The sequence below is a fragment of the Cyprinus carpio genome, chromosome B2 (genome assembly GCF_018340385.1).
Source record: "Cyprinus carpio isolate SPL01 chromosome B2, ASM1834038v1, whole genome shotgun sequence".
NCBI lineage: Eukaryota > Metazoa > Chordata > Actinopteri > Cypriniformes > Cyprinidae > Cyprinus > Cyprinus carpio.
The window spans coordinates 14,056,592-14,081,632 of record NC_056598.1 but is presented as its reverse complement, the minus strand read 5'-3'; the positions used below and the strand labels follow the sequence as shown (position 1 = coordinate 14,081,632).

Below are 25,041 nucleotides of genomic sequence, written 5' to 3'. Positions count from 1 at the left end.
GGTGACCCATCAACACTATCACTTACTTCAAATGTGTTTGAACAGAAAAGCTCTGACCTTGAACAGGAAAATCTCATTCAAAGTGAGGTTAATAATGTTTTCGATAGTAAAGGCCATCAATCAACCTCTAATGTGCCTGATCAAAACCTTTCAGGCAAAGAGCTAATTGAGTCATCTCAAATGGAAGCTTTTGATTTCTTCAGCTCTGAGAAAGATCCATCTACAGCTCCATTCAGTCACATGAGTGCTGATCCCTTCCCAAATGACATCTTTGGAAGTGTTATTACAAATACATTCAGTGTAGAAACAACACAAATAACTGCAAACCCATTTGACGATTTCACTGGGTTAGAGAGTCACGGTGAGGCTGCAGAGACAAAAGCGAGCAACTTATTTCCAGATGACATATTTTCATCCGTTCCTGCCATGTCTCCAGAGCCAGAACAGGATGCCCTCTCCGTACTAAATCCAACAAACCCTGACACCAGCGCTGTGCTGCAGCAAAAGCCTGAAAATGACTGGATGTCTGACTTTTTGGGGTAGTGTCAGTGCCATTGTTCATTACACACACAAAAAAAAGATTCAAATCTTATATTTAAATAAGCAGGTATAATGATTTGCCTTTGCGGTACTATTCAGTACAATTCACAGATTTTATTACTGACATTTGATTAATTAATCAATGTATATTTAAGTTAAAGTATTCTTATATAATGTGTTACTTTTTTAGATCTGAATAATTAATCAATGAATATTAATACAAGTGTCAATATCTAATGTAGTGTTACTTAAAAATGTTTTTAGATTAAAAAAAAGTTAGTATTTGACAGATTCATTGTGATTCTACAGAGGTTGTTCGGTTAAATCAGACTAACTTTTTTGTACTTTGTATTAATCAGTAAAAAATTTTGTCTGCTATGACTAATAGTTCTGTGACATAGGGGAAGAAGAGGTTTATTTAGCAAAGTTTACTTCAATAATCCATGTAGTCTTTATATAATCCATAAAAATATCTGCAAGAAATGCATCATGTTAATGTTGATCATGAACCAATGTAATGACTATGTTCATCCAAAAAAAATTAAATAATTGGGTCATAAAAAATAAAACAATAATTCAAATGAGGTTTATTGCATATTATTTTACATATAGAAGACTGAATCCACTCATCTTTTTGTTAAACTGCAGAAATTAAATCTGATTGTTATTTCTACATATCACTACAATGTAAACCGTTAAACAGAATAATAACACTAGCCACAAAGACAAGGTTATAACTTGGTTGCTATGTCTTCACAGTCTCCAGGTCCAGAGTAAGCCATTTTTGGTTGTTTTGAGAAAGAGGGATAGAGTGTTATTTTCTCTTGACAAAATGTAAAAAATGTATAATACTTAAGAGGCTTAATGTGTAACTTAAGTATTACAGAGTCAAGCAACTGAACACTGAATGTCGACACTGCAAAAATCACTTTCATCAGCAGAATTTCACTAAATATAAGTATTTGCCGGTTTTGAAAACTTTTTCAGTGTAATAGTACATGTACCTCTTGCCCTCTGCCTCCTCTGTTGAACCAGGCAGCTCAGTGCGTCTGGTCTCAGGAAGCAGGAAGGCCATTATCCCACTTGCTAGTGCCAGGCTGCCTAACACCAGAGTGGGAATAGTGAAGTGGTAGACCTCCAGCATGTTCACCACAGGAGCCAACATACTTGCGACTCGTGCAGCAGTGGAGCCCAGGCCCATGGCTGTCTGACTGGAAATCAACAAGTGGATTATTACATAACTGCCTTAAAAACAACAGTCTTATTCATAACTACGGAAAACAACACGGTCATGCTTACCGAATGGAGGTGGGGAAGAGTTCTTGAATATAAACGTTGCAAATACTGCCTGCGCCATTCATGAGAAATCTTCCACAAGTGGCAAGAGCAGCAATGGCGATGAAATTACCTTAAGAAGGACATCACATAGTCAAGTGCCGATTCTTTGTATGTTACAGTGTGTTACATAAGGAAAAGGTTTTACTTTGTGGAACCGCAAGTGTCAGGAGACAGAGGGACCCTCCTACTATGAGGGCACCCATCAGAGAGACCTTCCTTCCAGCCGTTTCCAAAGACCACATGCAGAGGAAGTGGACAGGAATCTCAGAGAGGCCGAATATGAGTTGATTGAGAAAAATATTAAGGCCAAACTTCCCCACATTCAGAGATAGGCTGTAGTACGCTAGGTTTAGTGCACACCTGAATATAAAAAATATAGAGCGCCATTCAAATTTTGATATGAACTGAACCCTGAATAGTTCAGGGAAAGAAGTTTGAAAACAAAAGTTTCTTTGTGAATCAACTCACCACGCAAAAGTAATGGTTAAGAAATATTTCCTGAGCACATGGGAAGCAAAAAGGGTTTTGATACCTCCCCTTTCAACAGGCTTTTCATTTAGGACCTAACAAAAGATGTTATTCATATTGTGTCATTTACGAAAAATGGGCCTGTCCGAGTGTTAATTAGTGAAATATATCTCCACCTTCTCCACTAATGAGTCTGGAACTGTACGTTTGTTGATCGCCGCTGCTCTGAATGAGTTCTTCAGCATCTTTAGTTCTTCCGCGAACAAGAAGCCATCTGGCAGACTCTGGAATAAACCTATATTGGTGTGTATATCAAATGATTTCATTCACTTGCAAAGTTACTGAACTGCACTTAAGTGGTTTTAAACAAGAACACACATACCATATGTAGATGACCACAAATGCAAGTGGTCCAGACATTATAAACTGGTCCAGTCTCCAGTCCCTGACATAATAAACAACGGCAAGAAACATGACCTGGCCCAAAGCGGCCAGGACTTGACTCAGACAGGCTGCATAGGATCTCTGAGCGACTCCAATCCACTCGGTGGCTACAGTGAGGATGAAAACATTGTGATAAACACACATTATAGGAATTAGAATGATGAAAAACAGCTCACATAATATATAGCCCATGCAGTCTTACACAAGATCTTTCAACTGATTTTTTGATGACGCAAAATGAAAGTCTAAAAATATTCTGTGCATATTTTAGTAAGCTGATCAGCTAGCTGATATTTCACATTGAATATTCAATCTGCTGATAGCCAGTGATGATGCTAAATTTTGTCTCATACCAAGGATAATGCTGTTGATCCGAAATCCTCCAAGAGCAATACCAACAATGAACTGTGATGCAAGGTACACATAAAAGTTTGGAGCAAGACCAGTCACGACTGTGAATATTAGCATGAGCACCATAGGTATCTGTGTAGCTCGCTTGCGACCAAACTTGAGTTCATTTAAAAAAGAGAGAGAGAGAGAAAGACAAGAAAAAATATATGTAATTTAATAGAGGACTATTGATGACATCATGCATGAAATTAAATCTTTTCTATATGCTGAAAACATGATATGATTTCATTTTTCATGTCAGACATCAGATGGACTACATTTCTATGTAAGTGTCTATTATATTATAATCATATTTATCATAATATAATTTACAAGTGCAATACAATACTACAATTTACAGTGCCCTTGTTAAGCATTACATGTACTAACTATAATGATGACAGTAACTTATACATAACTGCAAACAACTAACCTTAATCCAAATTTTATTATTTATCGATTTTTTAGCACTTACGATTCTGAAAAGGGCCCAAAAAGTACAGCTCCAACTAGTACCCCAGCGAGGAATATTGTCTGTGCTCCCCGAAACAAATTTACATTGTCACATACAAGATCGAACTGCAAAACATCACAAAAACGTCAGGCATTTATGAAGGAAACAGCATATTGTTCCCTAAACCAGCTCAAAGTGAGGTCATTAAAACACATGGTAGTTAAATTACATTGTAGTGTGACCACAAGTCAAATGTTTTCCAAATGATGGGTAACTAAACCCAAGTTACCTTTTCAACATGTTTATTTGAAACACACCAGTGTTAGTACTTACATCGGTGACAATAGTTGCCTCATAAATGGTATCATTATGCACCCATCCATCAGTGCAAGTGGTGGTTTTGTTTAGGCCGTATTCCTGGATAGCAGACAGATCCCAATCCACGGGCACATACATCTGACAGGGACTGAACGAGCCATCCGGGAGCCTGGGCAGAGTCAGATTGAGCTGCTCTTCCTTCGTCAGATTGGGACCCACCTGAAGGATCCAGTCAATGTTGCAATGGTGGTTTGTGTCTGCGTGGTTGAAGACAAGGCTGGATAACTGAAAAGGCAGAATGAGATTTGGAAAGCACAAAGCAAACAAGAGAAGCTTTTGGAAAAGCCCAAAGTCTCCTACAGCTTCTAAAATCTCCCCAAAATCAGCCATGGTGGTCCAGAAGAAACAACCCAAGAAAGCTTGAGAAGTACTACTAGAAAACAAAGCAAATTAATGTTTAACTGCATAATCATGTGAATATGTCTCGGAAAGTCATATATACAGAGAACAATGGACATGTTATTGCGGAGAATGGGTCAACAGTCAAATGTTTGTTTGTTTTTTCAGACAGGGAGATTATGTGTGTGTGTGTGTATATTTGTATGTCTATCTATGCATGTATTTACAAAAATGTGGCAGCAAAACAATTTTCACTTGCGTGTAAATTTTAAAAACATGTAATTAACATTTTTTACATTTTCTTGTAAAAAATACTTCTATGATCTATTTACTTCAATAATCATACATACATACATATATATATATATATATATATATATATATATATATATATATATATATATATACACACACAAACACACATAAATTCTTTATTTGGATTAAAAGATAAGCATATATCATGACTTAATCCAAATTTGACAAAAAGATGTACAACACCAGCCAATATCTCAGTCCATTTTGCACATTAAGGGTAAAGGTGGCACCTGCGCCTCCATATGAAGAGGCTACCGATTACTGCTGATACAGAGCAATATCTCGTCAGTTTTTTGGCCTTGTTCTTATGTAGTCCACAGATCTGCAGGCCTCTTACACACAACTTGTGCACATGGCCTAAACTACCAAAAATGAGGGCAATGACTTTACAAGAGTAGCCAAAGTTATTAAAAAACATTGTACCATGGTTGGTATTTCAACAGTTTTGAAGCATAGCAGTTGTCCATGTAGGCATCAAAAGAGCAACCGATTTCTATTATTGTAACAGCTTTGGTGTGTTCATTAATTACAAATATATCCGGTGTATTTGGTAAGTGATTTGTAGCAGTTTCCAATGTAACGCACTGTTCATGTGAAAGAGGGAACCAGTCTGTCCTTGATCTTTTCGTTACAGTGGATTGTGGTATGGCTGACATTGTCTCTGAGCTCCTTCGCTGAGAGTGCAACGATACGGTCGTGGGCGCGCGATGTACAGTCCTTTATAGGCAGAGCAGCCGTTAAGGATGTGCGCGATCGTCTCTCTTTGCCGGCTGTAATGTTGCAGGCAAAAACGGCTCATGTGCAGATGGAAACCAGATTGCTAAAATTGGACTTTGTTGGTAGTACCTGAAGACGAGCTTTAATTGTAAATCTGTAAATGTTCGTCTTGTAGGGCTGTGTTTTTTCAAAACTGTGTGTGATAGGTTCTGGTCAGCACAGGGCAGGCAGGCCAATTGTCCTTGTAGGCGTAGGCCTGTCCAGTGTTGTATCATACGAGTGAAAGTGGTTCGATTATTGTCCTTCTGATGTTTTGAGTATCAAGAGTATCATTGAATGTTGTCATCAGTTGTAATGTTTGCCCTCTGCCGTGATGGTTGGGGATCCGTGCAGATGTTCTTCATTGGCTTCCACCGACTGTCCTGCATGTGTTCCTCCAGCGCAGTGGATGTTTGCACGGTTACAGAGGTCTGCAGGTCCAGCCAGTCCGAGCGCACACCGAAAGCCTGGTGTATTAGTGTTGTCCAATTTCCACTGGGTTTTCTTTCTGAACCCAAGGAAGCTGGCGTCATCTAATATACAAAGAGGGACCTTGCGTTTCCCTAGATTAGTAAAAAGTGAGGCTCGGGCAAGCTCACGCACAGCTGCGTCCATCATTATTTACATCCTTAACAGGTTGCTTATTCTGGCGGCAGCAGTATATACCCACTCTATGTGAGGGACGCCCAGCCCTCCCTCTCTGGACCTGTGGAACAGCACGTCTCTTGTCGAGTGTGTATTTAGTCCTATCCAGCGTCTTGCCAAGCTTACAGTCTTATTATTCAGCTCGTTTAAGATGCATTTAGGAATATGTATGTTTGCGAAGAGATGCTGTATTTTGGAAAGGGCAATCTCTCTTATGGCCTGTAGCTTCATTGCAACAGGGAGAGGGGATGAGTCCACCATGTCCAGTCTTGTGCAGTATTTCACTGCTAAGTTCGTGTATTTGCTCTTGATGTTAAACCGTTGTCCGAGATAGCAGTAAGTTTTCATGGCGCGCATACACTTTAATTTCATTGCCCAAGGGTAACACAGAAGCACACAGACACACACACACACACACACACAAACACACAACCCACTGCGTCTCTCGTAAAACAAACACTTGGTGTTTTTTTCACCCTCTAGTCCGGACCACCGCATGAATTTATCAGTATGAGAGAGCATGGTTTTAATCACTTTCTCATCCCTGGATGACACCTGAACATCATCTGCATAGGCGACTGGACAGGGTTTGGCGATCTGATATGCGAGGAGGAGCAGAGGCACAGCCATTTGAGCCACTGGTTAAGGGCTAGATAAAAGTTTACTGCTGCGCTCCATGGGCAGCCTGTCTTGATGCCAGTTCTTAGTTGGATTGGTCTAGTCATGGATAAAGGGAGTTTTCTGTAGATATCCTTAATTATGTTAATATACAGTGTAGGTATGTTAATTTCATCTAAAGATTTAATCATAACGCGCAATGAGCCGAATGCATCACGGAACCAATGTCTAGAAAAACTGCATAAAACTTGGTGGATTCATGCTTAAAAATCATCGAGCTGTTTTCAGGCAGAAAACATGCTCGTTCATGCCTTGACGATTGATATAAGCTTTTTTGCTTTTCCGACAGTAGTTTCATTTCGCAGAGCCATGGCCAGGATTCGGTTTCAAAATACATTTCATAAGAACTTTATAAATAGTAGGGAGTAAAGATATGTCTCTCCATGTTGCTGGGGTTGTCAGGTATATTATCTTTTTTCGGAATTCTGTGAATAAGAGCTCCTTTCCACGAATCTGGTATTTTCTCATTGGTCATACAAACAAGAATATTTGCGCGTTAGTGCCGTAATGTCCATTGTTTTGTGGATTTAAGTTGTTTCATATGTAACGCCATCAGATCCACACGCCTTGTTGTTTGGTAGGCTTTCAATCACCCTTAAAACCTCCTGAGATGTAAACAGTGAGGTATTCGGTGTTTCAGTAGGGGATTTAGCTCTAGCGCATCTAGCCAAGGGGGCGTGGCGAGGCGTTCACTTTGGTTTTTATCGCAGTAATATTTATAAACTCGCTCTGTATCATTCATGCTGGCAGAGGTTCTGTGAAGGTACTGTTATTAAGAATGACTCTAATAGCTTTAGTCCTGTTGTTTATTCCAGAGATATGCAATTTCATCGCGGCTTACCTTTCTGGGGAGCCTTTTCTGCTGCGTTCTCGTTGTTCTGTTGGAGCGCTGGTTGAATGACCTCGCGCATAAAGCGGAACTGTTTTTCTCTATCCACTCTGTCCAGAGCCTCCGGTGTTCTGTCTGTTGGGGGTTGTCAGTATTCGGCAGTTTGTTGAGAATCCTCACTGTGTATTTAAGAAGAGGTATTCCGTAAGGTCTTCCGTTTCGATTATGCGCAGAAAACGTGCCATTTTTATGTATATTCCGTTAGGATCGCCATGAGTTTATATTCCACTTTGTGACTTGACCAGTATATGTTATAAATCGTCGATCAGCTTTGTGTCTAGGGTTTTTCGGAAAGCTCTTTCTTCTGCCTCAAACCGCAACCATCCTCATCGGAAAGACGCCGGGCAAATCCACCGAACTTCTCCGGGTTTGTTTCCTACCAGGTGAGACGCCGGGTCATAGGTGCGCCATTGTTGTATGTATATTTTGCCAGATTTGCGGGCTTCTTCAGGGTCCCCTTCAAAGTTGTTATTAAGCACATTATGTAGAGTATTCTTAGCTGCACATTAAACATCTTTTTTTCCCGTTTTTCGGCGGCAGTTACGACGGGCGAGATGTTTAGTGTTTGCTGCGGGCCTATTGATTATTATTAAAAATAATTGGGTACACATGCACAAAAAATCAACATCATGCAATTCACTATTAGACAAGGCTGCAGGGAAATGTCAATTTCATTCTTTATTGATTATTATTAAAAATAATTGGGTACACATGCACTGAAAATCCCCCCAAAAAGTGAAATACTCTACAGTGTTCTACCATTGTCCTTAACACAACATACTGAGAGTGATAGTAATACCTCCATTGATATTGTGTCGTGACAATTCATTCCTTGAAGTTCAATTAGATAAAAACATGAAAAAACTTAAGACACTAAAATGTAGGAAATATGAGCATGTAGAGATAACAAAAAACAATATCTCATTATTCATAAAAAACACAAAAAATAAAAATAACAATAATCATTAATAAAAACTACAAACAACAAAAAACAATATTAATTAAACCTACAAAACAAAACAAGAATAACATTTTCATCAAATAACACTATCTAAAAATAAAGCAAGTGTCTTACAAGAGAAAAGGGGAAATATTTGAGGCTTTAGATAATCATGACAGGGCCATCAAATCATTGTGTTTAAGCTTCCCAAGTGTTTAAGCTTTGTTTTTCGGAGATATACACACACAAAAAACAAAGAACAAAAACATCAATTCAAAAACACAAAAAACCAAAAGAACACAATCCAATACATCTCACCAACAAATCCAACAACAATAAAACACAAATGCATAAACTTTTCAACTGTAAACACAAAGAGGCCAACAATAAGTCATCAGACAAACCAAACTGTAAACACAAAGAGGCCAACAATAAGTCATCAGACAAACCACCACGTCCACTCCATGGAAAGGCCAACTGTGAACAGTATGTATACTGTTTATATTATATATAAACAACACCAATTTGATTATTTACATGACTTTTTTTCTTGATCAAGTACTCGTTAAGATGCCCCTCCCACATTCATTGTTGTATTCACACTAAATATATTTTAAAATGAAAAATCAACAGTCATTTGCACATACACACAAGTGTGAAAGTGGCAGCAAATGAATCACCGACCACGTCTACAATTAATCGCTTTTAAACCCATCTTAAAATGTACTGCTTGTTGGAAGCCAAGGAGAGAAAATAACTGGAAAAATTAAAAAAGTGGAGTGTAGATCCTAAGTAAGAAGACGATGAAATTAACAAAATTAAAAGTCCAGCAAAAAGGTTTAAAAAAAAAAAAAAAAAATGGTTATTGCCAAAATCACTGGCAATATGACCATGTTTTTTTTTTTGTTTTTTTTTTAAGGGAAAAGACAATACAAGTTGCATGTGAACACATTTTCTGCCTAAACATGGAATCAGACATCAGTATACTAACTTAAAACTAAGATGATATTAAACAAGATGAAATGTAATGAACTTAAATATTTACAATGATACAAACAGGCCCACGAATTCAAATCCAATGGATCCTATTGCCAATATTACTTGGACACAGGATGAGTCCCGAAGTCACTTTTCTTTTGTTTCTTGCTGGTCAGTGACTGTGTCCCAGGCTTCACTGGTTTTTAACTTTATTAACAGTGCAAGCAAGGCAAGCAATGTATATTGTTTATCCATTTCTCTATACATCTCTAGTTCCACGTATAGACTCCCTTCCAACTTTGTTTTGCAGATGTTTTTATAGATTGAGAACTTTAAAAATGTGTTGAATATTGAGAATTCAAAATGTAACTATCAGTGGTAATTTGATTTTACCAAAATGTTAATGCTATTCTTTTTTGCCGCCTTGCAAACACTGGAATTTCCTTCAAAAAAAAAAAAAGTCTAGAACACTATCCAAACAGCTGCCTCTATACTAAACAGATATGCATGTAAATTAAACTTGTAACATTATGCTCAATCCACAAAATTGCATAAACCTCTTTGCAATATAAATTGAAACGCACAATTTCCAGAGAATTTCAATTGTTTTCTGAAACAACAGCATATACATCCTTCGCAAATTGGATATCAATTGGTTTAAAAGAACTCAAATTCTTCTCATTCACGTTTTTTTAACAAGCTCAATATCTCATTTCATCTCTCTTCCACCTCCTGTTTTCACAGAAAGCTGCCAAAATTTAGCGAGAGCAAAATGATCAGCATATCGTAAGGTAAAAATCATTTGTGCAGTCTGGCATTAGCCCATGCAAAACAATGGGAATGTGTCCCGATAGTGAGAAAGCAGCTGAAACGTGTAACCGTGAGGCGCAGTGCACGGGGGTGTAACGGTGAAACATCATGTCTGACGGGGTTGTGGGTGACGTGACTCCCATGTTTACTGTAAAACCATACAATGCTGATCGCTCCAACATGATGCACCACATTGCAGAGAACAGCTGACTTTATAGCGGTGCCAACATGCACCCTTAAATGCTATTGAATGACAATCCTCCCCTCCGCCTTCCTTTGAGGTACACAGCTGAAAGCACACACAGTCACTCATTCATTTCACAGATGAGATCCACAGCTACTGTCTACTTTACTTGGTGGTAAATTCAGTAGTACTATCCAAAGTAAGGCATTCTTTTGACATCTACCAGTATTAGGAGTTGGTTCAGATTGTGCAAATGTTTAAAGCAACCGAAAACAGAACATACATGAATACTGTAAACATCTGAGGTGCGCTCCTATGAAGAACTCGGATGCAGTCCTATTCAACATTTGTTAATCCTATGTGGAGTCAGGTTCCTTCTGTCTCTTTGGCAGTAGTGGTTTCTTTAGGCCAATGAAAGCATTTACAATGCACTGTTGTGCAAACAAGTCTGTTTTTTTTTTCTTTCTTTCTTTTTTCCCCCCGTTGCTGGTAATACTATTTTAACTTATACTCAGCTGAGCAAATCCCATTAGTTTAACGTCGTCTGGAATTTCAGAGCTGTCCACTCCCGATGCCTAAACGGAAGAAAAATAAACATAGAGCTAAATATAAAACAACACCTCCGGTGAGTAACTGACCACTGCATCGCATAATCTAATGACTTACCAACTTGAAAGTGACATTTTTGTGGGTTTGTGGATCATCTACGATTTTCTGCAAATTGGCTGCAACTAAAAAATGAATGCAAGTTATTTTCAACTTTTGTCTTTTTAGTGTGGGGCAACAATTTTATTTTTATCTCGACAAACTCACCAATGACTAAGTCTCTCCCATCCACCAATCCTGCAGACACAAGCTCCTGAGACACTCCATCAGCTGTGTCTGGATATAGAAGATAAGTTATACACATTTTACAAGCTTTGTGATCGAGATTACAATTTGTCAACTTGTGTGATTAGAAATGACCAAGAAACGGAGAGATATTTAGTCAAGTGAACAGCAAACTTCACAAACCTCTCCCAGGCATGAACTCAAATCTGATATCATTCAGCTCTTTCTTTGCATTCCTGTTGTTAAAATAAATCGATAAAAAAAAAGTCGCGTGAAACAGTTGAACAAAATCAGAAGACATTTTGATTTTATTGCAGAACTAACATGTTATTTTAGTTTTTTTTTTTATATACTGATACTGCTATCTTTTTATATTTTTAGTTTTAGTAATTGTGTTATGTGCTTTTATTTTTTTATTTGACTTTTAACATTTTAATTAAGCTTTTTAATATGATTTGATTTTAATTTTAGTAATTTGATTTCAGTTAGTTGCTAAGGAAACATTTCTAATTTGTGTGCAAGTTTTCCATATAAGATTTAAGTTGCATATGATTTCAGCTCTATTTCAATTAATGAAAATATATTTTTTTGTTTTAGTTAACAATAACAACACTGTAAAGCCCTGTCTTTCAATCCTGCACCAATGTGCATCACTCTAAAAATCTTTCTAATTTTCAGTTATAAACGAAAAGAAAAAGAGCCATTATATCAGTTTCACCCCAAAATCTTGTGGAACAAATGCAACTGTCCTCAACAGTATGGTTAACTTTAACCTACCAGATCTATTTGGTTATAAAAAAGAAAGAAAAAGGAAACAGCTGTTTTTGATTGATGGTCAGCAGTAAGTGATTCTAATGAAAAATACCTTAATCTTAGAACCAGGCTGATGGGGGTTTTGGCTGAGTCTTGCCCTGTCGTAGTAGGTCCACCAGCCTGCAGGGATACAATTTTAAGATCTGAAGTCAAACCTACATTATGAACCAAGTCCACTTGTTTAGTCATTCTCACTGCTGATACTGTTGTCACACATGTGACTCATCAAAGCAGAGCTCACCTGGGAGCCTGGAGAAGACGCTGATATCGTGGCAGTGTCATCTGCAGCATGTGGCACTTCAGCTGCTGGCTGCAGGAAGCTTGATGGATCCGCTGGAAAGATCTTTGAAAGAGGCAGAAACAAGATTTTCTAGAGAATGGCTTTGAGGTAACTCAAAAAGTGGGAAATGGAACTGAACGCTCACCTCTGCATTTTGCACAGCCTCATCCTTTACTCTTGGTGACTAAAAAAAGAGCATTTAAAAGACTTGCTTTATTCAAATCCACAGACTAAAATAAAGCAGACTTTGGTAACGATGCAGCAGATGAGTGTGTACCCGTAAAGCGGCCACTGCAGCCTTTCCTTCCTCACTCTCCACGTCCAGCTCATCATCACTCCATTCCCACTCTCCATCCTCAGTCTTGTGCAGTCGACCGCTGGAGCCCGGAACCCTTCGCACCTGTTTACATAAACAACAAAATGCTTGAAGCACAGCTACTAAAATGACTGTGTAATATTTGTCAGTAAATTTCTCACCCACCTTCCTTGATCTCTCTCCTATTGTTGGCGCCCTGTCCAGCAATTTTTCTTTCAAGTATTCATTGTTCTGTAAAGAAATTGTGAGGAATCAAATTCAACTTTCGTAGTAAGCTACAAGCAAGAAAATGAGTTCTAAATATACTCATTATATTCCATTACTATATATTATGAATTATTCCACAAATGTAATATTTTGGTTAAAACTGTGAAATCAGGTTATACTATTCTAAAAATACATTTGAGAGAGACAGCATCCTCTGTGGGTCGTAATGTAGCACTGCAGTGGCGTACAGGCCTCTCTGTTTACGCACAGACTACAGTGTTACTGAGCCACTAGGAATGAAAGTCTGCTGAGGCAGCACTGCGTTTGTTACAATATGGGCTGCGTCCCATGAGCAGGAAATGGCCTTTAGAAACTCTAATCCTGAGTATTTGCTGCAGTAAACCAGCCAAGCTGGACCAGTGGCTTGGAAATGTTTAGGCGACAACCACTGTAGCCAAACAAAATAATTTTGCCTACTGGAAGCAGCAATTACATAGACCACACATTTATGCACTTAGATTACCAGTAAATGAATAAAAAAACGTCACTACTCTTGTCATTCTCTGTACTTTACAAATTCGGGTTACAGTATCTCACCTTGGCTTTTGTGAAGAACTTGTGTTTTAAGAGTTCAGCAGCTGTAGGACTGTTGAAAAACATTGACAATTTATAATCGGACCAACAACGGTTGGTCTCGATAGAATCAGAGAACTTCAGACATGCGCTACCGTTTTTCTGGATCCTTCTGGAGGCACAAGGAGATCATCTTCCGAAAAGATTTGCCGTATTTTTTAACCATCTCTTTATCTGTAACTCCAGTCTCTAGACAAGGAGGGTCATTCTGCAAGGTTAACATGAGAACCTAAACCAAAAAAAAAAAAAAAGTGAAAAAGGAAGAAATCAAGAAAGACCAAGACAATTCATTACTGTGGACAAAGTATAGACAAAAACATTAAAGGTGATGTATGTAAGTTTTTGACTCTACTAAACCATAACATTTTGCAGATATTTAAGAAACATGCTAAGTTAACATACTTGTTTATCTGAAAAACAATGCTACAGTCAGTTATTCTTCTTTTGAAAATGTGTGTAACGGGCCGGAATGTCAGTCTCTGTTTTGGTTTATGAAACCCATCCACTGCCAATTTATCCAATTGTATTTCGGCACCCCAGGTTGCCAGTTGGCGGAAAACACAGCGTATTTTATTTCATTCATCATCAAGTGTGCTTGTTCCTGTTGGTGTCATCCATTTGGCAACCCGCATGTGCATCAAGTCTGAAGAGGAGGGGCCAGGTGAACAAAAACCCTCTCCAATATTTGGTATTTGAACTGCAATACCTAATTCAACCACTCGGTGTCAATCCTACATACAGCACCTTTAACAGAGGCTTCTGAATTATTGTGCTTCTCACACATTTGGTTCATCAAGACACAGTTTTTTATGAATTTGGAAGCCTAAATACAAAACAGCAGAAGTAAAAAGTTAAAGTTAGGCTATAAACAAACAACACCAAAGTTGCATGACCTCGACGTCAGCAGCACTAAGCTTTTAACAAATCTTTTTATCTTCATTTAAAATCTACAAGCTGCAATGTTTAGTTAGAATAGAGTGCATGAGCAGAAGTATAAATACAGCAAGGTTGTAAAAGAGGACTAGTGAGTAGATAAGTTTTCCTGTTTGATGTAATGAGCCAACCTCTGTGGTCCTATTAAGCAACTTGTTAGCAACCACCTTTTTCAACACATATAAAAGCTTAGAAAACAATGACTGAGGTATTACTGATGTATTTTATGTAACAGAATAAAACATGAATTTAAGCTTGTGTTAACCACCAATAAAACATTTAACCAAAACCCATTCAAAAAACCCACTGACTTCATGCCAACGGAAACTAAAGTGCAAAATGCCAACTCAATTCCTGATTTTACGATTCATTCCTTCATCACTTCTTTGGCAGGTTTCATAGCATACTCTCCATGAACTGAACACAAACAGTAACTTGCTGCTTACCTTCATTGGAGGATATTTGTGATATGGAGCAGCCCCGGTTGCCAGCTCAATAGCTGTAATCCCGAAACTCCAGATATCAGCTTTGAAATCATAACCCCTAACCTGTGATTGAGCAAACACATTAGCATTCGGGTTCCAAAATATATGAAAGGCAAAGTAGCAACAGGTGGGACAACACTAACCTGCTCCATCACTTCAGGCGCCATCCAGCATGGAGTTCCTACAAACGTCTTCCTCACTTTGTTTCTAGTCATGTCTCCACCAGTTGCTAAAAAGGCACTAACACCAAAGTCTCAGGGGGAAAAGCAGATGACAAAACTATCAATCGTCTGACCCATGTTGTTTATTATATGCTTTTCGTGCCAAGCACCACCTATAATCAAATCAAAACCTTCCTAGTCCATCTAGAGGCCATTCCCAGACTTTGAAAGCAAACAAAATTATATTGCCTTTTTCCTGTTTGCGTCAACAAAAAAAATTTACTTTTTCCCCTCCAAGTATAACATTCCACATAAAGTACATAAACACTAAGGAAATTTAAAATTTAAACCCTACTACTTAGCTAATTACTTAATCGGAAGACAAATATAATGCATTGACAGTGAAACTTCACCTGCAATTTGAACAGAGCCGTCTTCTCCTAAAAGAATATTTCCAGCCTTCACATCCCTTAACAGAGTAAAAGTACAGGTCAGTGTATTGCTCAGTCACTCAAAGTTAGGAATGGAAAACGAAGCACACATAAATGTAATTAAAGACACCAAACCATTCATATACCTGTGAATCTGACCATTTTTGTGCAGATAATCGAGACCTTCAAGCACCTCTTTTAGTATGCTGGCAATGCTGGCTTCATCCATGACACCCGATTTGTGCTCCCCTTTGGAAATGATGTACTTAATAAAATCAAGAACTGAGCCTGAAACCGACATGAATCAAAGGAGGTTTCATTATGTAGCACTTTATTTTCAAAAGATCAATTTATAACCATTGTTATTCAAGACTTATTCAAGCTTTTAAACTGACTGACCACCACTGAGCAACTTCATGACCAGCCAAAGCTCATCCTTGACCACAAAGGAGGTGTAATAAGACACGATATTTGGGTGATGACACTGGCTCATTGCCTGGATCTCTTTCTAAAAAATAAATATATAATAATAAAATGTTAGGAAGCAGTAAACTTTTAAATATAAACAGAGGTTTCTAAAAGGCAATTATGGTAAGTAATTGCAAACAAAAGATCCCATTCAGATCGCTATGAGTGCTTAACCACATCCTTCTGGGTCAAAATACTTAGATGCTGCCATTCATGAGTTTTATGCTACAGAACTGAAAGAGTAATAACCCTAGACTTGCAGTGAATAGAAATGTTTAAATACAAATGTACATCAAACTAAATTAATTAAATTAAACCTATTCTACATCATAAAAAGACAAGTGTAGTTGGTCTCATAGGCCATTCTAACTGTGACAGTTTAATCACAAACCAGAAAGTCTTTCCTTGTGTCTGTGCCAGTTTAATCCTCCTCTGATTGACAGACATGTGGCTGCCTTGCACATGACCCGAGTTACATCATGACCCTGCCATTTGGCAAAAAGGTCATTAACTGAGGTGAATGGGACAGACCCTGAGTCAGATGTATATTGCATAATTTCTAATGAAACTGAAATACTGTCAGACAGTCAATATTTGTGCCTACAGACAATAAAATTGTTTTGGTAGATTTAGTTTGCAGAATAACTTAAATTATTAAATTACCAAAGGATTCAATTAATCTGTATTGGTTTAAATAACATTTGCATAATGCACCGATTTATAATTTGAAATATATAGATTTCATCTCACATGCTGTAATTGCAGAAAAACATGCGGGAAAGATTCATTTTAGTCCGATGCACATTTAATTATAATAAAACAATATAAATTTAAACTACCATCCATAAACAACCTGATAAAGCAGAGACATCCTAATCAAATACCTCTATGTGGTGTGTCTAATTTTATGAGCAGTAAACAGACATTACCAGGAGCTCATCCATGCTGGTCTGGCATTTCTCCAGATTGATGCGTTTAATGGCCACCTTCTCTTTCCTGGGTTTGCAATATGCTGCCTGGACCACAGCTGTTGCTCCACTCCCTATATAACAGATCCAAAAAAAAGATACAAAATGTGTATGTGTTTTTTTTATTTTTTGAATCACTGATTTTGTAATACAAACAAAACTCTACATGTAAAATAACGTATTAATAATATATTAGAGAAGAGAGATGCAGAGAATCGTAGTATCTATAATCCACAGATGAAATATGTGTGGAAGAACATTTTTAATTTTGACCTTTTTTTATAATTTTGGTTGTAACAGCATAAATTTAGCCAAAAGTGTGTATTTTTATTGTAATTTTAACATTTTACCCTTATTTCCTTTTATAAATCTATTTTACACAAAGTAGTTATGATCAGGAATGTTGGTAATAAAAATCTAACTCAGTGAAAGTGGAAAAAGACTAATATGTTTTCTTTTACAGGACTCAATAAAACTGCACAAAAAATAATACATCAAAACCAATGTTGTTGTTAATAACTGACACACCCATTGACAGACTACAATAATAATAATAATAATAATAATAAAAATCTACTTAGCATTTAGTATATGGAAAACAAGGAATGTCTTTTTTTCATTAAAACACTGATGTCATTATGTAAACAATCTGTCAATTAAAGTGTTACATGAATTTATTTTTAGTAGCTTTGATCAGGACTGATGTTGGAAAAACTCAAAGTGTGATTTTTTAATATATAATATTTTTATGACACTGCTTTTTTTTTTGTCCTCTAAGGACCACTGTGTAACGTTTTTTAAAATGACACATGAGGGTTAAGCAATATAATGGAATGTTTATTATATGGTACCTCAATGGCTGAATTTGATGTAAAAATGGAGTCATGTTTTATTATGCATTCATTTCAGATTATATTACACTTCCTTATATTCATGTTTCTCTTTCCTTCAGATTAATGACAACTTCCCTCGCAAAAGGGAGCTGAAAGACCAAATGCAAATGTCCCAGGACAATCAAATCAGCTCTGGTTATGCGTTTAGAAGTTAAATAGCTAGTTAAAGTGTTCTTGTAAAACGTCAAACTTCCATCTAAACAACAGCATATCTGGATGAACACTATATGAAGCAGGTTGTCACCTAACTAGCCAGCAAGATGTCAAATGTAATGGTTCTTTAACCACCAAGCTCCCCATATGTCATATATAAATCACGATGAAATCAATCAGTAAATCAGCCATTGTCCGTAAAGCATTAGAGTCTGCTGGCATGACGGGTGGCTAGTTAGCATGGCTAACACAGCCTGAGCATCTTACAGTGGCGATGACTCTATTACTGATGGAGATCTGAAATAACACAGAGCGTCTGGGCCCCAGAGATCATGACACGGATGTCTTAATCTCCGTTATGCGATCATTGATGTGATCTGGATGCTGATGTGTGATGGTTTAGCTCACCGATCACCTCCTGTAGCTCATAGTCATCCTTGTCGATAGACCAGGTTTGAGAGCTCGGGTCTTCGGACATGACTGCAGTCAGATCGCGTCAGCCGCACGCTACACTGACGCTCACACGGCCGCGAGCGATAGAAAACGGACGATCGGGATTTAGACTCGATGTACTTATGCTGATCTTGCCGACCGCTCTCAGTCTCAACAGCCAAACTTTGCCTACAGAGATGGTGACCCCGCCTTGGGCGAAAAACGCTCTTCCTCGTGTCAAAATCTTGGAGGCGACCTAAATTATGTCACGTTACGCCACCTACCGGTTATGACGCAGAGTCAGCGGGGAGAACAGCTCCTCAGTCACTCTGTCCACATTAAAAATGTTATACTTCACATGATTCCTTGTATGTAACTATTGTAACTTTTTACTGTACTGCAAAACAGAAAATAATGCTACAGTTAAAAAAAGAGTTACTTGGTTAAATGTGATTTACCTTTGTGGTGCAAAAATATTTTTAAATATTTCAACTTTTTAACTATACTGTTCTATTAGAAGTAAAAGAAACAAATTAGTAAAAAGTAAAATAAATTAAACTGTACATAGTGTGTATATATATATATATATATATATATATATATATATATACATATGTGTGTGTGTGTCTATATATGTGTGTGTGTGTGTGTGTGTGTGTGTGTGTGTGTGTGTGTGTGTGTGTGTGTGTGTGTGTGTGTGAGTGTGTGTGATTTATTGATTTATTGGGAAATAGGCATGTGTGTGGTCCTGGTTGACCCTACATTATATTTTATTTATATGAATTTTTTTTTTTGTCAGTGTATGTGTGTGTGTGTGTGTGTGTGTGGTCCTGGTTGACCCTACATTATGGAGAGAAAATGTCTCCACAAAGATGGAAATATCTGAAATCCTTGTCCTTGTGGGGACATTTTTTGATCTCTACAAGGAGACAAGCATATGAATCATACAAAATGAAGTTTTTTGAAAGCCTAAAAATGCACAAAGTTTCATGTAAGGGGTTGGCTTAGGTGTAGGGTTGGTGTAGGGTGATAGAAGTTTGTATAAAAACTATTATGCTTATGGAATGTCCCCATAAAACATGGAAACCCAACATGTGTGTGTGTTTATTTGGGTATGAAAAATATTTTTGCTCTAGAAGAAATTAAATGTTTGCATCAATGTTTTTGAGTTATGACAACTAATGAAATTATATTCGTCTAACACTACATTGAGTTAGAAAACTTAATTTGTAGCATAAAATTTTAAGTGGCTTCAAATATTTGAGTAGTGGCCTTGAAACCAGTTAATCTTATCTATTTCAGTTCAAATCAACAGCTAACACAGCACATGCTAAATGTATCTTGTTTAACAAATAACCTAATAAATCAGTCTAAGTGCAGCCACTGCCTAAAATGAACGCATTTATCTTGTCACCATCAACCTATCCACAAGCACTCCTCTTCAGCACACTGGTAACCACAAAAACTTCAATGTAATAGAAACTCTTTTAACCCTCTGGTGCTCTTCAGTCACTTTTGACCAAAAAATTTCTGTTTTGAATTTTTAAAAATCACACCTTCATCAGAATGGTATGAAACCTGGAGAATTTTATGGTATTTGTAATGTGAACACAAAAAAATTGAGGGCATGATTCGAGCAGGATAAGTGGTCGTAAAAAAAAGTCACACTTGTGGTCTTTGGTCAAAAATGACGGACCATAGGAAATTAATGTGAAATCGACAAAAAACACAAAAATTCTGAGAAATCTAACACAATGCAGAAAAAAAGTACACAGTAATGACAGGGTTACACTCTAAAACAACAATATTACAAAACCAAAACAACAACTTACACAAAAACAAACATTTACATTTAGTCATTTAGCAGATGCTTTTATCCAAAGCGACTTACAAATGAAGACAATGGAAGCAATCAAAATCAACAAAAGAGCAAGGATATACAAGTGCTATAACAAGTCTCAGTTAGCTTAAACGCAGTACATGTAGCAAGGGCTTTTAAATAATGTAATAAATAAAAAGAAAACAGATAGAATAGAAAAAGAATAGAAAGGTAGTTAGATTTTTTTTTTAAGAATAGAATTAGAATAGTGAGTGCTAAAGTTAGAGGGTCAAATAAAGATGGAAGAGATGTGTTTTAAGCCGATTCTTGAAGATGGCTAAGAACTCAGCTGCTCGGATTGAGTTGGGCAGGTCATTCCACCAGGAGGGATCATTTCATTTAAAAGTCCTTAAAAGTGACTTTGTGCTTCTTTGGGATGGCACAATCAAGCGATGTTCACCTGCAGAATGCAAGCTTCTAGAGGGCAATAGTCCAGCCTGGATAGAACAAGAGCTTGAACAAGGAGTTGTGCAGCATGTTCCGAAAGAAAGGGCCTGATCTTCTTAATGTTGAATAAAGCAAATCTGCAGGACCGGACAGTTTTAGCAATGTGGTCTGAGAAAGTTAGCTGATCATCAATCATAACTCCAGGGTTTCTGGCTGTTTTTGAAGGAGTTATGGTTAATGTGCCCAACTGGATGGTGAAATTGTTACGAAAGGATGGGTTTGCTGGAACCACAAGCAGTTCTGTCTTGGCAAGGTTGTGTTGAAGGTGATTATCCTTCATCCAGCAAGAAATGTCTGTTAGACAAGCTGAGATGCGAGCAGTTACCGTCAGATCATCAGGATGGAATTAGAGGTAGAGTTGAGCGTCATCAGCATAGCAGTGGTATGAAAAGCCATGTATCTGAATAACAGAACCTAATGATGCCATGTAGACAGAGAAGAGAAGTGATCCAAGAACTGAGCCCCGAGGCACCCCAGTTGACTTGGACACCTCACCTCTCCAAGATACTTCGAAGGATCTGATAGGTAAGACTCAAACCACTGGAGTGCGGTTCCTGAGATGCCCTTTGCCAGTAGGGTTGACAGGAGGATTTGGTGGTTAACAGTGTCAAAAGCAGCGGACAGATCAAGCAAGATAAGTATTGAAGATTTGGAATCCGCTCTTGCCAGTCTTGGGGCTTCATCAACTGAGAGCAAGGCAGTCTCAGTTGAATGTCCACTTCTGAAGCCAGATTGGTTGCTGTCAAGGAGGTTGTTCTGTGTGAGAAAGGCAGAGACTTGGTTGAACACAGCTCGTTCAAGTGTTTTTGCAATGAAAGGAAGAAGGGAAACTGGTCTGTAGTTCTCTAAAAGAGTTGGGTTGAGGGTGGGTTTCTTAAGTAGTGGAGTTATACGAGTGTGGAGGGATATGTTAATGATGTGAGTGAGTGCAGGTACAACTGCAGGAGAAATGGCTTGAAGGAGATGAGATGGAATAGGATCAAGTAGTATGATGATTAGAAAGGAAAGTTTGGAGACTTCTGCCTCAGAGAGTGAAGAGAAGGATGTGAATGAGTGTAGGTTTGCTGGTGAGATGTGCTTGATGGACTGTGGTGTGGAAAATTGTGCACTGATGTTTTTAATTTTAATAATGAAAAACGTGGGAAAGTCGTCACCTATTAGAGTTGATGCAGGAGGGGGAGGAGGAGGACAAAGTAGTGAGGAAAATGTTTAAAAAATGTGTTATGTTTGTTATGGTAGTATGTCCTTTTAGCAGTGGAAACATTAGCAGAGAAGGAAGAGAGGAGCGACTGATACACATTAAGGTTATTGGATTTGCGCCACACCCTTTCAGCAGCTATAAGCTAAGAACGATGTTCGCGTAGAACATCAGATAACCAAGGGGCAGAAGGGGTGGTACGGGCTGGCCTGGAAGACAAGGGGGAAACAGTCTCTAAACAAGATGTAAGAGTAGAGCAGAAAGTATCAGTAGCACTGTTAGTATCAAAAGATGCAGAACAGTTTAGGGGAAGGCAGCGAAGACGAAACCATAGCAGATAGCTGGGAGGGTGAGTGTGGGCGCAGGTTACGTTGAAAGATGACACGTGGAGGGGTAAGTGATGTGTCAGGGACCATGTTGAGGTTAAGAGTTAGGAGGGAGTGATCCGAGGTGTGCAGTGGAGTAACCAGTACATGATCAGTGAAGCAGTGTCGTGTGTAAATAAGGTCCTGTTGCCTGATTTGTGAGTAGCAGTAGCTGACACTCGGTTGAGATCAATAGAGGCAAGCAGAGTGCGGAAGTTTGCAGATAGAGGTTTATCTATGTGGATGTTGAAGTCTCCAGGCATAACTAGGGGAGTACCATCCTCAGGAAAGGTTGAGAGCAGCTCATCTAATTCATCCAAAAAGTTGGCTAGTGGTCCTGGGGGTCGATAGACAAACACATGCGCACGCACGTACACACACTTGTACACACACACACATACCTTTAAACTGGTGTGACTGTAACACAGCAAATATGTAAAATAAAAGCAATAATTCAACTACAATGCAGTTAAAAAAAAATGGACAGCAAGGAAGGGGTTACACATCAAGAGTGCAAAACAGAAACACACACGCACTTACACACACTCACACACAAACATACACAGTTATGCACACTCAAAAGAATTGCTAAAGCTATATAGCCAAAAAGAGTCAGAAAAATAAAATAAGAGGTTGAAATCAGATCAGACCCAGAAGGATTAATACTGCATTCATAGAAAAGTAATATAAAAATATATATTTAAAATATATATATATATTTCCAATGGGCAGAAATTGATCATAATTATTGCATAAATATTAATTAGTGTCAAAATAATTAATCATCTCAAAATACAAAAGAAAAAATATTACTGAACAAAAATATATTGCATTGATTTTACTGAGGCAAAAAGTTACATTTTAGGTGTCCGGTCACTTTTGACCATGAAGATCACAAGTGTGACTCCCAAATGAGGAGCATGACAACAACACTATAATGCTAAAACAACATTCAACATTCTCTTTAACCAGTTCTATGCAAAGCATGCTGGGAGAAGTACACTGCCCAGTTTTCCAAAGGTATCAAGACCATTTGAAGTTACTAGATTTTTTTTTTTTATCAATTAATACAGAAATTTAAGTGTAAATTACAATATTAAGTAGGCTAATGCAATTAGATGTAATTATTAAATCAATAAATCTGATTTCTTTATTTCTTTACAGGTGACCTGAATTATTTTTTTATGTATGTATGTATGTATGTATGTATATTCTGTTTTTTGTGACAAAGCTCAAAATATAGGCTCCCACTACTTAAAATCACATAAGGAACAGTAAACACTAGGGAGCTGAATCGAAACGTATAGCTACACTGCCACCAACTGGATTTCTTTCCAGTTAAATTATATTTGACCCATTGAGGCATGGACTCCACTGTCCTGTGGTATCTGGCACCAAGATGTTAGAGGTAGATCCTTTAAGTCCTGTAAGTTGTGAGGTGGGGCCTCTGTGGATCGGACTTGCTTGAGATCTGGGGAATTTGGAGGCCAAGTCAACACCTTCCATAAAAAGGTGTACATGGTCTGCAACAACGCTAGGTTGGTGGTATGAGTCAAAGTAACATCCACCTGGATGACAGGACCCAAGGTTTCCCAGCAGAACATTGGACAAAGGATGCGCTGTTTCTGCCTCAGCCGGCTTGCTTGCTTTCTTCCCATAGTGCATCTTGGTGCCACGTGTTCTCCAGGTAAGCAATGCACACGCACCCAGCCATCCATCCAAGTGATGTAAAAGAAAACATGATACATTAGACCAGGCAACCCTCTTCCATTGCTCCGTGGTCCAATTCTGATGCTCATGTGCCCACTCTTGGCACTTTCGGCAGTGGACAGGGCACACTGACTGGTCTGCAGTTATGCAGTCCCATACACAACAAACTGTGATGCACTGTGTATTCTGACACCTTTCCATCAGTTCCAGCATTAACTTCTTGAGCAATTTGAGTTACAGTAGCTCATCTGTTGGATCAGACCACATGGGCAAGCCTTAGCCTTGGCCACCCATGACCCTGTCGCCGGTTCATCAGTGTTCCTTCCTTGGAGCAGTTTTGACAGATACTGAGCACTGCAGACCAGGATCACCCCACAAGATCTGCAGTTTTGGAGATGGTCTGACCCGATCTTCTAGACATCACAATTTGGCCCTTGTCAAACTCACTCAAATCCTCCACCCCAACATGAAAATTTTGTCATTAATCAATTTTGGATGAAAACCGGGAGGCCTGTGACTGTCCCATAGACTGCCAAGTAAATAACAGTGTCAAGGTCCATAAAAGGTATAAAAGTCCTCATCAGAATACTCCATCTGCCATCAGACGTGCAATCTGGATTATATGAAGCGACGGGAACACTTTTCGTAAGCAAAGAAAACAAAAATAACTACTTTATTCCACAATTCCTTTGTCAACAGTCTCCTCTGTGTCTCTCTATATCACCGTATGCTGCTTATGCTCTTCTGTATCATCCGTGCCATAAGGATGCTGTTTTCTTTCAAATTAAAGCTAAATACACGTAGAAACAGTGCATCCTTGTGGCGCGGATGATACAGAAGAGCATATGTGATATGGAGAGACACAACGACAACTTTCATACCTTTTATGGAC

At 38.2% G+C, this 25,041-nt stretch overlaps 2 protein-coding genes across 2 annotated transcripts; both read right to left on the bottom strand.

Moving 5' to 3' along the window:
• Positions 1-1,114: 1,114 nt before the first annotated feature.
• Positions 1,115-4,499, bottom strand: slc22a13a (solute carrier family 22 member 13a). Its single transcript, XM_042718194.1, is given in 11 exon segments — positions 1,115-1,331; positions 1,544-1,751; positions 1,840-1,948; positions 2,024-2,238; positions 2,347-2,441; positions 2,523-2,574; positions 2,576-2,641; positions 2,729-2,897; positions 3,144-3,298; positions 3,656-3,759; positions 3,968-4,499. Coding segments are annotated over 11 exon segments (1,608 nt in total). The 5' UTR covers positions 4,343-4,499; the 3' UTR covers positions 1,115-1,271.
• A 4,481-nt stretch (positions 4,500-8,980) lies between these two features.
• On the bottom strand, positions 8,981-18,812 carry LOC109100921 (serine/threonine-protein kinase OSR1-like). Its single transcript, XM_042718190.1, has 18 exons — positions 18,527-18,812; positions 17,034-17,146; positions 16,036-16,144; positions 15,783-15,924; positions 15,619-15,674; positions 15,188-15,297; positions 15,006-15,107; positions 13,722-13,855; positions 13,591-13,639; positions 12,952-13,017; positions 12,748-12,870; positions 12,616-12,654; positions 12,432-12,533; positions 12,243-12,310; positions 11,561-11,613; positions 11,360-11,428; positions 11,213-11,277; positions 8,981-11,121 (listed from the first exon to the last, which is right to left on the bottom strand). The coding sequence occupies exons 1-18, from the start codon at positions 18,594-18,596 to the stop codon at positions 11,047-11,049; spliced, it is 1,545 nt and encodes a 514-aa protein (XP_042574124.1). The 5' UTR covers positions 18,597-18,812; the 3' UTR covers positions 8,981-11,046.
• Between the last annotated feature and the right edge of the window lie 6,229 nt (positions 18,813-25,041).

Coding starts and splice junctions, on each gene's coding strand:
- LOC109100921 (XM_042718190.1), bottom strand. CDS start 18,596: ATGTCCGAAGACCCGAGCTCTCAAACCTGGTCTATCGACAAGGATGAC. Junction 12,311..12,431: donor CGTCTTCTCCAGGCTCCCAG/GTGAGCTCTGCT, acceptor GTATCCCTGCAG/GCTGGTGGACCTACTACGAC. Junction 11,429..11,560: donor TGAGTTCATGCCTGGGAGAG/GTTTGTGAAGTT, acceptor TTCTATATCCAG/ACACAGCTGATGGAGTGTCT.